General features: G+C 40.8%; 1 protein-coding gene across 4 annotated transcripts in view; it reads right to left on the reverse strand.

The window, feature by feature from the left end:
* Positions 1-15775, reverse strand: part of BOD1L1 (biorientation of chromosomes in cell division 1 like 1) — a 56184-nt gene extending 40409 nt beyond the window's left edge. For all 4 annotated transcript variants that reach the window (XR_013827903.1, XR_013827904.1, XM_079919078.1 and 1 more), the window contains exons 1-5: positions 15422-15775; positions 10216-10340; positions 5621-5811; positions 4502-5116; positions 3771-3920 (exon numbers count right to left, since the gene is read on the reverse strand). Coding sequence is in view for 2 of the 4 variants with exons in the window: in XM_079919078.1 (XP_079775204.1) it covers positions 3771-3920; positions 4502-5116; positions 5621-5811; positions 10216-10340; positions 15422-15658 (1318 nt within the window). In the remaining 2 variants the exon portion in view is untranslated. The remainder of the gene's footprint in view (positions 1-3770; positions 3921-4501; positions 5117-5620; positions 5812-10215; positions 10341-15421) is intronic.
* Positions 15776-16065: the final 290 nt, after the last annotated feature.

Here is a 16065-nt window from a genome sequence, read left to right on the forward strand (position 1 = left end):
TAGCAAAGATCAATGAAACTGAAAGCCAGCTCTTTGAGAAGATAAACAAAATTGATAAACCATTAGCCAGACTCATCAAGAAAAAGAGGAAGAGGACTCAAATCAATAAAATTAGAAATGAAAAAGAAGTTACAACAGACACTGCAGAAATACAAAGCATCCTAAGAGACTACTACAAGCAACTGTATGCCAATAAAATGGACAATCTGGAAGAAATGGACAAATTCCTAGAAAGGTACAATCTTCCGAGACTGACCAGGAAGAAATAGGAAACATGAACAGACTGACCACAAGTACTCAAATTGAAACTGTGATAAAAAAAACTCCCAACAAACAAAAGTCCAAGACCAGATAGCTTCACAGGTGAATTCTTTGAAACATTTAGAAAAGAGCTAACACCTATCTTTCTGAAATTGTTCCAAAAAATTGCAGATGGAGGAAATGCCCAAACTCATTGTATGAGGCCACCATCACCCTGATACCAAAACCAGACAAAGATATCACAAAAAAAGAAAAATTACAGGCCAATATCACTGATGAACATAATAAAAATCCTCAAAATACTAGCAATCTGAATCTAACAGTACATTAAAAGGATCACACACCATGATCAAGTAGGATTCCTTCCAGGGATACAAGGAGTTTTTAATATCCGTAAATCAATCAATGTGATACAAGAACAAATTGAAGAGTAAAAACCATATGATCATCTTAATAGATGCAGAAAAAGCTTTTGACAAAATTCAACACCCATTTATGATAAAAAACTCTCCAGAAAGTGGGCACAGACGGAACATACTTCAACATAATAAAAGCCATATACATAAACCTAACATCATACTCAGCGGTAAAAAGTGGGATTGCAGGATCCCACTTTAGCTTTTAGTGGTAAAAAGCTAAAAGCATTTCCTCTAAGATCAGGAACAAGACAAGGATGTCCGCTTTCGCCACTTTTATTCAACAGTTTCGGAAATCCTAGCTATGGCAATCAGAAAATAAATAAATAAATAAAAGGAACCCAAATTGGAAAAGAAGAAGTTAAACTGTCACTGTCTGCAGATGATATGATACTATATGTATAAAATCCTAAAGACGCTACCAGAAATCTACTAGAGCTCATCAATGAATTTGGTAAAGTCGCAGGCTACAAAATTAATACACAGAAATCTCTTGCATTTCTATACACTAACAACAAAAGGTCAGAAAGAGAAATTCAAGAAACAATCCCACTTAACATCACATCAAAAAGAATAATATATGTAGAAATAAACCTACTTAAGGAGACAAAAGACCTGTACTCCGAAAACTGTAAGATGCTGATGAAAGAAATCAAAGATGACACAAACAGACGGAAAGATATACCACATTCTTGGATCGGGAGAATCATTATTGTCAAAATGACTATACTACCCAAGGCAATCTACAGATTCAATGCAATCCCTATCAAATTACCAATAGCATTTTTCACAGAACTAAAACAAACAATCTTAAAATATGTATGGAGACACAAGAGACCCCGAACAGCCAAAGCAATCTTGAGAAAGAAAATCGGAACTGGAAGAATCAGGCACCCTGACTTCAGACTATACTACAAAGCTCTAGTCATCGGAACAGTATGGTACTGACACAAAAATAGAACTATAGATCAATGGAACAGGATAGAAAGCCCAGAGATAAACCCATGCACCTATGGTCAATTAATCTATAATAAAAGAGGTAAGACTATACAATGGAGGAAAGACAGTCTCTTCAATAAGTGGTGCTGGGAAAACTGGACAGCTACATGTAAAAAAAATGAAATTATAACAGTCTTTTAACACCATACACAAAAATAAACTCAGAATGGATTAAAGACCTAAATGTGAGACTGGACACTGCAAAACTCTTAGAGGAAAACACAGGCAGAACACTCTCTGACATAAATCACAGCAATATCTTTTTCAATCCATCTCCCAGAGTAATGGAAATAAAAACAAAAATAAATAAATGGGACCTAATTAAACTTAAGAGCTTTTGCACAGCAAAGGAAACCACAAACAAAATGAAAAGACAATCAGAGATTTCAAGAAAATATTTGCAAATGATGTGACTGACAAGGGATCTGCCTCCAAAATTTACAATCAGCTCATGCAGCTTAATATCATCAAAACAAACAACCCAATCGACAAATGGGCAGAAGACCTAAATAGATATTTCTCCAAAGAAGACATACAGATGGCCAAGAGGCACATGAAAAGATATTCAACAGCACTAATTATTAGAGAAATGCAAATCAAAACTACAATGAGATATTACCTCACATAACCAGGCCATCATCAAAAAATCCACAAACAATAAATGTTGAAGAGGGTGTGGAGAGAAGGAAACCCTCCCACACTGTTGGTGGGAATATAAACTGATGCAGCCACTCTGGAGAACAGTATGGAGGTTCCCTAAGAAACTAAAAACAGAGCTAGCATATGATCCTGCAATCCCACTCCTGGGCATATACCTGTACAAAAACATGGTCTGGAAGGATACATGCACCCCCAACGTTCATTGCAGCGCTGTTTACAATAGCCGAGACATGGAAGCAAACTAAATGTCCATTAACAGAAGAATGGATAAAGAAGATGTGGTACATATATACAATGGATTATTACTCAGCCATTAAATAGAATGAAATAATGCCATTTGCAGCAACATGGATGGACCTAGAGATTGTCATACTGAGCGAAGTAAGTCAGACAGAGAAAGAGAAATATAGTATGATATTGCTTATATGCAGAATCTAAAAAAAAAAAAAATGATACAAATGAACTTATTTACAAAACAGAAACAGACTTGCAGACTTAGAGAAGGAACTTATGCTTACCAAGGGGGGAAGAATGGGGAAGGAGGAATACTTAGGGAGTTTGGGATTTCCATGTACACACTGCTATATTTAAAATGGATAACCAACAAGGACCTACTGTATAGCACAGGGAACTCTGTTCAATATTCTGTAACAACCTAATTGGGAAAAGAATTCAAAACAGAATAGATACATGTATAACTGAATCACTTTGTTGTATACCTGAAACTAACACAGCATTGTTAATCAACTATACTCCAATATAAAATAAAATGTTAAAAAAATATATCCTGTGATAAACCATAATGGAAAGGAATATGAAAAAGAATGTATATGTATGTATAACTGAATCACTTTGCTGTGTAGTAGAAATTAACACAACATTGTAAATCAACTATACTTCAATAAAATAAAATAAAAAAATAAAGGACAAGTGGAAGCTCTGTGTTTGAACTTTGCCAGACTCTATAGGCTATGTGCCTCTTCCCTTGGCTGATTTTAATGTGTCTCTTAGCTGTAATAAACCATAACTATGAATTTAACAACTTTCAATGAGTTCTGTGAGTCCTTCTAGTGAATTACCAAAACTAAAGGTGGTCTTGGGGACTCCGAATTTGCAATTGGTGTCAAACATGAGGGCAGTCTTGTGGACTGTGCCACTGACACATGGCAAATTCATACAAGATCACATCTTTTATAATAATCCTAGGGAATGGAGTTAAGAGATAGAAAACCTAGGCTTGTTGAGGTTTAATAACTTACCAAGCTTGCTCAGACAGACAACCTCGGAGCTGGGACTCAGGAACAAATCTTCCACCTATAAAGTCCCGTGCTCTTGCCGCTGTACCACACTGCCTTTCATGATACAGCCATCTGAATATACAAATACTGCTCAATGCGAAGCTTCACAAAGGCATTATTAAGTAAAATGCTTTACCATCTGATGTAATCTCTCCTTCTTCCATGCTATCAGACATTACAACTTCCTCCTCAGTGTCTTCTTCAAAAGATGAAAGGTCACTGGTGTGGACAGAGCTAACTGTGATGTCTGTAAGTCCATCCACATCAGAATCTATCAAAGAGAAATCTTCAAGAAGGAAATATAACAGAAAATAAATCATCTTGTTATATAAGAATACACACAGCACCCAATTCCTAAATTACATTTAAATTTTTCTGGTTTAAATACTGTCAAAGAACTTCAACTTCAGAAATAATCCCTCACCATTAGTAACCAATATCAAATAAGGTACAGTTGTTTGCAGAAAATACAAAGGCAAATTATCCTGTAAAATTAATGAAACTCGTAATTCATGGTCTGAATGATATAAACAAAGGAAATTTTAAGTAAGGAACTGAAATATTTACTATGTAATATTTTAAAGACTATGAATTAAGTTGCTTGGAATAATGTATATGAATAAATTACGAGTTACAAAATAAGGTTTAGAACTTCTCTGTTCATTTACTTTGTGAATTGGTAAATTAGTATAGGAAAGAAATATACAAATGTTTATTGCTCATCTTTTAGCAAAGAGGGTATGAGTTTTCAGGCTTTTAAAACACACATATCAAATACATTTTATTAAAATTTGAAAGCAAATCTGATGTGCCCCCAATGGACACTCATTGTTCCTTAAACTGTTGTTGATTTTTCCAAATTTTTACCTTCTTTGGTCCCTTCGCTGGTTTTAGCTTTATTATTGTTTTTTTCTGAGGGAAGTTTTGAACACTCTACTTCTTTATCCTTTGCTTGTTTTTCATCTTTTACTTTTTGGACATCTTCACTCCTCTTTGAGTGATCAAATTTCTTTTCAGTCTTTTCCTTCTTTTCTTTCTTTCTTTCTCCCTTTTCATTGCTATCTGGCTTCTTTTCACCTTTGTCTGTTGATTTATTTTTTTGGTCACTGCTTTCTTGTTGAACATCCTTATTTAGCAGAACTGAACTATTACTTTCTTTTATGTGATTTTTAATTTCTTCAACTGGACAAGGGAGATCACTAAATTCTTCAGACTTAGGGACTGTTTCCTGTCCTTCCCCTGCAGAGTCAGGTGTAGATTTTTCTTTATCAGCCGTGTCCTCTGAAGTTCTCTCTTTCTCAACAGTAGTCTCAGTGCTTGGCTGAGATGGGAGTTTTTTGGATATTCTCTCACTGGTCTTTGCATTTGACATTTCTGTCGAAGCCCTGGCAGCACTAGCTTCTTGGTTAAGAGAAGTGATGGTTTCCAAGATTGACATGGCATCACTGGCCACATTCGCACTGGCCCCAGGGGCAGGGACACCTTCGAGGTAAAGACATGTTTTAGAATAAATTTATGCAGAAGGTAAACCCCTCTGCTGAATCAAGGCCACTTGCCACTGTCATCTTCACATGACACATCACCTTTAGACTTTCAGGTACTGGTGCTAGTACTTAACACCTTCTAAATTCTCTACCTCTGTAATACAGTATATTAGGAAAGGCACCAGCAAATGTGATACTAGTCTAGTTCTCAGAAAAAGGATGTGTTTTCTAATTATTTTAATTATCCCCTCTATTGAAACACACACACACACACACACACACACACACACACACACACACACACACACAGTACATTACTAAAATGCTCATCATTAAAAAAAAAATGTTATGCCAGTTGAAGAATCTGGGTAATAATTAAAATAAATATAATTTCACTAGAGTAGCCAAATAGATAAATGTTTTAAAGAACTAAATACCCCTAACTTGATACTCAGTTCAAGAATGAAAGCAATGGAACTGACCAAGAGTAAAAGCAAAGCACCTTGTGTAACGATGGAAGAGTCTGGTTTCTCATCATCGGGGGCTGTGCTGCCACCTGTTTCCTCTTTGTGATTTAGCGTGGCCAAAAACTCATGCACAGCTTTCTCCACTTGAGGTCTGAATGTGTGGTTAATCTTTGGATCCACAACCTGAGAAATAATTCTGTCAATACCAGACTCCAACATTCCTGATCTGAAACACAGGGTAATTTACAGAAAGGTGAAAAAGATAATACTACATTATTTGCATTAATTACTTTTAAGTAAAGCCATATCTATTACATATATGTTCAACCTTAAATTGCCTCCAATCCATTCACTTGGAATATACGGAAAGAATACACAAAAGAAAATACGTTTCACAATACAGTGGCATTTAATACATCATACTGCAAAAAAATATGTAAACTCCCCACCACTGTGTCACCAGTGGCAATACTAAGGCAGACAGAACAAAAACAAAACAAAATACCCTTAGAACTAGACACAGCACATTACCTAAAGACCAGGCTTGTAGGTGATGCTTATCTTACCTCAATCATGCCCATGGCTTATCTCACTAAATGACCTTAGTGATCATTTAGTGATAGGAATAAATGGTCATTAAAGCTGAGCTCTGGGTATAAAATAAATCTATGGATTCTGCAACCTCTTTTTTTTTTTTTACCAGAAAAATGTATGCCTCTTGTAAGTATTAGAGCCTCCAGGAAAACTGAAGAATATAAACAAAGTATAATTTTACCAAACTTACAAAAAAGGAAAATAAAAAGAAAAAAAACTTTAAAAGAACAAAAATAAAACTTAAGATTTCTGGCCTTCTTTTTATTATCTTCTTGCTATAAAAACTAAATGATGTATTCATTCAACAATTATGTTACGAGTGGCATCTACACAACAGGCACCATGCTAGCCACTGGGCCACTACAAATCAGATCTGGTCCCTGTTCTGGTGGGAGAGAGAGACACAAACAAAATACAACATGATAGGCACTAGAACACACCATACACTGTAGGAAAAAAGTAGGATATTATTATTATTAGCTATGTCTGAGATTATTTGCGAAAGCTTTCCTAAGGAAAGCTTGATTTCCAGAGAAGAGAAGGGGAAGAAAGTGCACAAAGAAATATCATACATAAGAGACAGAAGGGCAAAAGGCACAGTAAAGTCTGAAACGTGCAGAAAATCACAAAGGTGTCTGAGCAAAATAAGATGACATGAATTTATCTGAAGAAACACACTTCCACCTTGTCCCTTTCTAACAAAGAACTTGAGGAGTCACAGTTCCCTGGATAGAGTTGGGAGAGTGGGGTGCTGGTCTTCTGCAGCTCCGAGGCCTCAGGCTCTCCCTGCATAGTGGGTGAGGTGTCTCTCCTTATACTTTGCAATGCTATTTCTGAGTGCAGCGCTGTCTGGAGTGCAGGATGGCTGTGATTTTCATTTCCTGAGGCACCTCGCAGGCCTGGGATACTATAATTCCACTTATGTGGGCCATAGAGAAAAATGAGTCAACACTGCCCAAAGTAGGTAACCTGCTTTCTAAAGTTCTAAGATATAATACAAAAAACAAAAAAAAAGCAAATCCTGAAAACATTGTCGTTACATCTTAGAGGTGTCTTTAAAATGTAGCAGGTGGAAAAGAAGCAATGACAAGCAATCTGAAAAATGTTTTGATTTAAGGCACAAGCACAAAGGCACAAAATAAAAAATAAAACCCACCCACCTCCAAATTACTGCTTCAGTCTCTTTCCCTGATGCCTATGTTCTGGTCCCTGGTGTACTTTAGTCTACTCTCACTCAGAGGTCAGCTCTGATCTTAAAAATGTGTATGCATAGCTGATTCACTTTGTTATACAGCAGAAACTAACACAGCATTGTAAAGCAATTATACTCCAATGAAGATGTTAAAGGAAAAACAAAAACGGAAGCCAGTGCTAGCAACCACATTGCTCTTCGTGGGCTCACTTCACTGAGGTGTGGCCAGAGCTGCCTCACCAGAGGAAGAAGAAGTCACACTTCTAGGTTCAAGGGCAAAGCCAAAATGCCAGCAGCTGGCACTGTCTTGGTTAAAGCTACTTCCTTGTCTTCCTTTTAAACACTGTACAGTTAAGGTCATTATTTCTGAGCTCCCTAGTATTTTTAGGTTTTGTTGTATAAACGAATGCATAAATAGAATAAAATAAAACTTTTTTCTGCCTATTGAGTTGGCAGACTGGCTATTAAACTGAACCATCCAAAACTGCTGATATTAGACTATTTTGTCCTACAAAAATGGCAATTGTAGACGGTTCAATCTAAGAGTCAACTATTTCTCAAAGTATATGTAAAAAAACTGTCTGACATTGTATTTATAGGTGATAGTCCATCCCTTATACCATTAGTTAGATACAACTAGTCTTTTAAGAAACTTTAACATGTTATTTAAGAGACATAAATTTACTAATGGAATTTAAATAAGAGAACAGTTCTATTAAAAATAAATAACAGAGCTAGAAGAAAATATACAGATATCCCAGTAAGAGCAATGCCTATATTACCCAAGAGACAGCTATTTCCCCTGTTCTAAAACGTCTCTAGAGGAGAGTCCTCATCACCCATAGGTGGACTGCTCTAGTGTTAATTGCTGACAGTCACAAGAACCCTCTACTGATGTGTCCAGCAATCCCTCACCAAACAAGATTCTGTGAAAACAATGCCTTATATTGGTACAACAACAATTTTAAGTGCTTGATTTTACATGGGCACGATTGAGTTTAGTTCCCTTTGAAGAACAAAATAAATGACTGCTTCTCTACTTTATAGGTTCTGTATGCTAAGGAGTAAATTCCAGGAAATTTGCCTTCCATTTAGTCTCTCAATATATGGAAAAAAAAAAAAAGGATCCAAGACTCTACCCTTGCGCTTTTAAAGCAATGTTTTCCTTTGAGAGAGGGAAGCAGATATGCAAATTGTTGCCTGACAGTGCTGGGCAAGTGTGGACAGTGTCAGTAAGCTTCCCTCCCCCATCCCACCCTTAGCCTCCCATCCCCCTACTATTTTGGTTATTGTTCTCCTGAAGGTCTGGAAGTGAGTAGCCACCCCCACCCCAGGCCTGCCACCCAACAGGAAAGGCTTTGACTTTTTCCCAAAAGGTATTATTATGCAGCCCTCTAATGGCATCTTTCATCTTACCTGGATTCTTTTATAGGTTCCTGAACATCCTTTAAAATGCAGACAACAAAGCTATTGTCAAATTTCCCTCTTCTCTTATTTACTAGGACACAGAGTCTGAGCCCCCAGGCTCCTAGTATCTAGTATTACCTGTGGCTAAATGGGTCTTTGAGTCAGAGTGTAAAGTTTTATTTGTGGGGCTTCCTGTGGGTGGAACTATCAATGGAGTAGCACACTAGGTAGGTGTGCAAGGTTCCTGAGGGACAAGAGGGAATTAAGAGGTAACAGCTATAGGGACTTCCCTGGTGGAGCAGTGGTTAAGAGTCCACCTGCCAATGCAGGGGACATGGATTTGATCCCTGGTCTGGGAGGATCTCACAAGCTGTGGAGCAGCTGAGCACGTGTGCCACAACTACTGAAGTCCATGCACCTAAAGCCCGTGCTCTGAAACAAGAGAAGCCATCGCAATGAGAAGCCCGCACGTCGCAAGGAAGAGTAACCCCCGCTCGCCGCAACTAGATAAAGTCCACGCGCAGCAACGAAGACCCAACACAGCCAAAAATAAATTAAATAAATAAATAAATAAATAAAAGATGTAACAGCTGTAAAAACATTTGTCTAACTGTTTAAAAGCCACATTTCGTAAATATTTGTCAAGGCAGGGAGACTAAGGCAGTTTTTAAACAATGTAGTCACGTTTTTGGGGTGTGAAGCAGGGAGAGAGGGTCCAAGTCTTCTTGTCTTGGCAAATACTTATATTCAAGAACAAGATAATATTGTTAATCTGCTTCTGGGGGTATAAATATGATTTTTTTAGGTCCCTCTAACCATTCCAGCTTTTCACTCTCTTTATGTTTACCAAAAAATGACTCCGACATGTCTAAATGCACTTCTCCCACCTTTTTTGGATATGTCATCATTAAAAAGCACAGGTAAAATCACAGTAAAACGCAAGTAAAAAGACAAAAGAAAAGGAGAGGGGCAATATTAGAACACAGAGGACACAGCCTCAAATCAGGGGAAAATGTTTTAATCTCAGTGACCTTTAACGTCTTTATTTGTAAATCAGGCATAATAAACCCTGCTCTTTTAGGGCCAAGAGAATAACTGTGAATGTAACTGTATAGGATATATTTACCTATCTGGCATTAACCATCTATTCATATCATATCTAGAGGGTTTTTTTTTTTTGAAGTCACGCTGTCATTCCCTTCCCTCAATATTTCCAAAGGTCTACAGGAGAAATCAGACTGTTAAATTTATGGGGGAAATGTGAAGTGATTAGCACCTACTCTAAAATCACACTGTATCATAATATAAAGTAGCCACACCAAACTTGACAAAATTATCACCAGGTGAACAAACTTCTGCACAATGTCTCTGCTTTCAGGCAAAGTATATGGTGACATTCTCAAGCCCTTGTAGAAACTCTGCAATTCTGAGGCTTACTTGAGCACTTGCTGTCGAATATTGTTTCTTAGCTGGTTCTTATTGAGGTGCGGACTCCACGTATGAGTTGCTAAGTGGTTTGCAACAAAGTTGTCAACACGTTGTCTCAGATTCTGATAGGCAGGCTAGAAAGAAAGAAGAAAAAAGACATAAATGTTAAAAATCTCCATTGTTATACCATATCGATAGTCTCAGGAATTTGAGTATCTTTAACAGTGTTAAACATTTCTTAGATTACAGTGTCAATGTGGCAACGAAGTTTCACAGCTTATGACAATCCTGCTTTGGGTTAATTTCAGAGTCATTCAAATACCATTTATTTTGTCTAAGACAATATGTTTGGAGATGAGGAATACAAAGAAGACAGACATACCTTCTATTTACAGACAAGGGACTAGAAAATAAGATACCAGTAAGTGTTACTGTTAGATGATTTGGAGCAAAGAAAGGGAGAAGAGCAGAGAAAGTAAGCCTTCATTGAGAATGTGGCACCTGAGTTTCACAACGCAGCTGGGACCAGGAAAGGCAGGCCTTGCAGGTACACCCAACAATATAAGAGCAAGTAGGTGAGAAAATGTGGGGTCAGGAGCATTAGGGAGCCCCCCACATTGTTAAATCCAATTTGGATGGAGAAGAGACTATAAAAAAAACAAAAAAAAGCAGAGAAATGTAGTTGGAGACAGAGCTTGGGGCCAGGGCCTAGAAGGATCTGGGGACCTGTATACGAAGTCTGGAATTATGGGATAGAGAACGGGAACCCACAACACATATAAGCAGAGTGATATGTGATAGCTGAGCTTTCTGATGAAAACTTTCTGATAAATTAAAAGCTTTCTGATAAAGCTTTTAATCTTCCTACGGTGAAAGAGTAAACAGACACAAAATATACTCAGGAAAGGATGCAATGACTACAATAATAAAGGTCTGAGCTGGGGTGGCAAAAACAGGCTGAAAGACATGGATTCAAGAGAAATTATGAAGTGGCAACCACTGGAGCTAGGCATTAAGTTTGATGTAGGTCACCAGTTCGTAACTGGAAGCAATTGTTGCCCCCCTCCCTCCCGGGGTGGGGGGGGACATCAGGCAACGTCTGGAGACATTTTTGATTCTCACAGCTAAGGGGAGTTGCTTCTGGCATCCAGAGTGTCGAGGGCAGGGATGCTGCTGAATATCCTACAGTGCACAGGACAGACCCCCACACAAAGAACTATCCAGCCCAAAATGTCAGCTGTGCTAGAGCTGAGCACTCCTGACATAAGGGAAGCAGGAGAGAGGACGCATACTATGTCATCTCATCCTAAAAGGATGCTGCCTAGAAGGAATGTTTGACCACTCAGTCAGGACTGCATGCTTCGTTCCTCCAAGCTGTCCCCCACGTCATGCTGTTTATATCTTTCTTTTATGTGGCTCTTAACGTAGATGAGTTTGAGTGTTCCGAATGATTTTAAGCAAAACTGTACAGCCTCGTCTTCTGCTATTTGCTCCCTTACCCTTCAAAGCTAATTCTCTAGTGATAAGTTCTCATGCCTTCAATCTTGTACACCTACCATTCTTTCTCCCTGTCCATTTGGCAAATTTCTCACTTTTGGAGTTCACCCAAGTCTGTGAAGTCATCCTGACACCCAAGGTAGGCTTCCGTGGCCCTTCTCCCACGTACCAACTATCCCCTATACATACTGTCATTCAAGTAATTCTTGTGTTGTACTATATTTTGAGGAGAGGGGGAATATTTATCTCCCTACTGAAATGTAAGCCTGTTCCTTCCACTCTTTCAATCTTTGTTTCCACACACCTTTCCAACTGCTAGGCAGATAAGCAACTGAAAAGTCATTGTCAGGTGAGATGACTGGGTAACTATCTAGGTAGCACAGATGATAAAGATTTTATCCCTCTGTGACACCCCTTCATCTCTTCCAATTTCCAGACTTTTGCTAATACCTATGTTCAATCCTACCAAAAATGGTCTCACGAATATTTTTCATGTTCTTCTCCATTTATCCAAAACCAGTGTGAATGAAAATTAATTTTCTCCCCAATGATTCTAAAACATAATTCTTCTTTGCAGTATTCCCAAATCTCAGAAAGTTAGGATCAAATATCACAACAAATTTAGCACTCTAGTTGCCCCACAAAACAAGCTTCAATCTGAACTACAACAGGTAATTCTCCTGGTTGCTAAGTTCTACTTTAGGTTAAAAGCCTAGTGACTAGAGAAATATTTTAGATTCCATTACTCTTCTGGGAATAGCTATCTATCTCTTCTTCCTTCTCCAGTGCTCCGGGTCAAAAGCCTTGATGTCCTCCTTGCTTCCTTCCTCCCTTTCTCTTCCACCCCTCTTCCAAAACCATCAGCAAATCCTGTCAGCATTAGCATCAAAAAACAGCCAGAACCTGACCACTTCCCTCCTGCTTCACTGCTACCACTCTGGTCCAGAGCATTCTCATCTCCTTTCTAGATTATTGTTGCTGACCTCCCTGAGCTACCTTGTTTATCTGAAGTCTGTTTTCCACAGTGCAGCTAGTGCCAATCTTCTAAAATTAGGGTAACCATATTAATTTATTGTCCAAACCAGATCATGACTGGGTGCAAAGGGGACACTGTTAATAATTATACGAGGTCAAGCTATCTAAAATGAAAGTCAGATCATGTCCTTCTTCTGCTCAACTCCTGCCAGTGGCTTCTCAGCTCCAGTAAGTGCCAAACTCTTACAAAGGCTTCCAAGGCCAGACAGATCTGTGAAGGGAGGGAGGGAGGGAGGGGCAATTCTACCTCTCCTCCTGTCACTTTCTCCCTCAGTAGGTTCTGCTTTAGGCCTTCCACACTTGCTGTGGTCTCCACCTGGAACCCTCAGCCCTGATAGCTGGACAGCTCCTTCAGTTATGGCTCAAATGTCATCTCATTGAAATCTTCCCTGAACAACTTACTCAAAACACATCAGCAATCCTTTCCACCCTCATCCTGCTTTCTTTCTTCCAAAGAACCTCTCACATATTATTTATTGTCTGTTTCTCTCTGCTGGGATTCAAGCTCCATATAAGCAGACACTTTGTGTTCAAGGCTATATCCCTGGCACCTAAAACAATGCCTGGTAAATAATAAGTATTTGTTGGGTGAATAAACTTATATACTTCTGTCTTCTATTTTCCTTTTGAATCTAAAAAGAAATAGACAATAATCATAAGTGACCAGGAGCCATTTATAACTGAGAAAGTATCCAAAAATTGGCCTTTACCACCTGGGGTGAAAGGTGCCATATTTACTTGGTCAGTGAGCTCCCTGCCTGGGACAGAAAGATGGGCCTCTCTTGATTTTCCCTCCTCATACTCTACTCAGTGCAAAGGGGTCAGAACGGCTTTGTAACCTCTCAGCTTGCTCCAGGGGTCTGGGAACTGGTAGTCTACAGCAGAGGAGCCTCACCATTAGCTGGATCTTATGGCTGCATGTTAATGTGAACATATGCATTTTCCCTAGTTTTCATTAGACTGTCAAAGCCCTGAGCTTCCCTCCTTCCCGCCCAAGAAATGTTTTAAGACTCCACTTTGAGAGGATCTGGCAGGGATATTACAGATACAGCAATAACACTCAGTGGGGATGGGGATGAAGAAAAAGTTGAGCCTTAGACATTGCAGCCCCCTCGCCCCCACCACCAGCATATTAAATTTTCAATCTGCATACACAATAACACACAGATTTGTAGGTTTCTGAGAACAGCAAAGTGAAATTTCTACTTGCTGGATACAAATAACCAGCTTTATTTAGTTGGGTAACATTTACTTGGCCATGCCCTTTGAAAGGAAGGAAGGGAAGAAGGGAGGGAGGAAGGAAGGAAGGGGCAATAGGCATTATTTTCAAAAAGGTGGTTGTGCATATTCTCTAAAAGTGAGAAAACTACATATCGATACTTCCTACATAGATAAATATCCCCAAGTAAACTGAATTTTCTGTGGTGCTGAAACTCTGACAACTCAAAAAAGGCACATTCCATTTCTGGTCTACAAGGTGGGCCAGAGTTTTTAAAAGGGAAGATGTTCCCACATGTCAGGAAGGTTTTCCCAGAGAAGATAAAGGAATTGTGCGCAGTTCATCACAAAGCATTTTTCTCAAAGAAACGAGGTTCTTTAGAACAGCTGAACACACTATGAGAAAACCCTCACCCCATCAAAACTCTAAAAGCAGTGAACCAAACCAGACCTAAGGAAAAAAAAAAAGAAAACAATTGTTTCCAACAGAAGCTTCCTGCTTCACTTGCTTCCAGACCCTACTGGGTTTCCATTCACCTCACTGAGTGCTCCTTCCTGGTGTCCTCTACTCATCCCTTGCAGAACCAGCTAAGTTCACCTGTTCCTGCTAATGCTCCTTTCACTTTGACATTTGGTATAAAATCCCTTCCCCTTCCTAGCCCCTAACTCTTTTTGTACAGGGAACCACCGTGCTGACCTTTCCCTTCTACCACTTACTCTTCGGAACTCACTATTTTGTCCAGTCCTTCTTCCACTTCACTATCTGCTGCCCCCTCTCCTCCATCCTTTCCTCAGTTTTCTCTGCTCCTCACCCCTCACCCCACCTCCCTTCTCACTTTAGAGAAGTGACTTGGCCTAAGCTACCTAAATCAGTCATCGGTAGAAACAAAAGTCCTGATCTCCCCAGCTCTGCCTCTTCACCCCTGCACCCCTCACAAAGTCCAGCAATGCACACTGCAAATAACTTGATTCATTACCACTTAGTAATTTCTGCAAAGGACAAAGATATGATCCTTGCCAGAAATCTTCGAGAGAAGGCAAAAATAACTTGGATACAAAGTAAACGTGGCGGGGGGGGGGGGAATCAGAGATGAAAGCACAGTTAACGTTAATGTTTCCAAAAGAGTCTCCAAAAGAACAGTGACTCCGTCTTGCTCACCTCTACATTCCCAGCACCTAAGCAGTGCCTGGCACGTTGGAGGTGCTTAACGCTAGTCTGTTAAACGAATGAAAGGCTAAGCGAATGAATGAACACAGCGTGCCCTGCACAGTGCCGGGCACAAAGCAGCAGCTCAGAGAGGAAGCGGCTGCACAGGGAGCTCGGCGGGAGATGCGCCTCAGAGGGGCCTCGGCAGGGGAAGCCAAGGCGCCGCCGGCCCATCGACGGATGTGGAAGACTGCCCATCAAGGCGGCCCGCGGGTCCTCCCCTGTCCCCGCACGCCCGCAGCACCTCGCGCCCCGAACCTTGGTGTCCACGTCGGCCAGGCAGTCCCTGCGGAACTGATCGAAGAGCCCTTGACTTTTGAGGTGGTTCACGATCATGGCAACGAGCTGCGGGTCCCCGACGCCGGCTCCCGCGCCGCCCGCCCCGCCCGTGCCCGGGCCAGCCCCGGGGCCGGGCGGCGGCGGCGGCGGCTGCGGCTGCGGCGGGGGAGGCGGCGGCGCGGGAGGAGGCGGCTGAGGCTGCGGGTTGGTGGCCATGGCGGTCTGGACCGGGGAGGGCGCGGGCCCGGGCGGCCGGCGCTCCTGGCAGGCGGCGGCTGCACAGGTCCCGCCGCCTGAGGTAAGCCAACGGGATGTTGTTACGGAACCAGCGGATCCAGGGCAACCCCGGAAGTGAAAGGGAACCGGGGGAAGGGAGGAAAAGGCGGTGACAATAGCAACGAAGGTCCGGCTACGGGGGCCGCGAGGGGCCAGTTACAGCAGCCTCCGACTGCGGGCGCCCTCGCAAGGCTGGGCTGTGTGGGAAGCGGCGGCGGGCGGCGGGCTCTGCGCGCGGGTCTTAGGTCTGGAATCCAGGGCAGTCGGGCGTTTGACTCACGCGCCCCCCAGGACCTGAGGGCCGACTGGGCGCCGGCTAGCACCTGGCCGGGGCGGAGGAGCGAAAC

Source organism: Stenella coeruleoalba (genome assembly GCF_951394435.1).
Source record: "Stenella coeruleoalba genome assembly, chromosome: 4".
Lineage (NCBI taxonomy): Eukaryota > Metazoa > Chordata > Mammalia > Artiodactyla > Delphinidae > Stenella > Stenella coeruleoalba.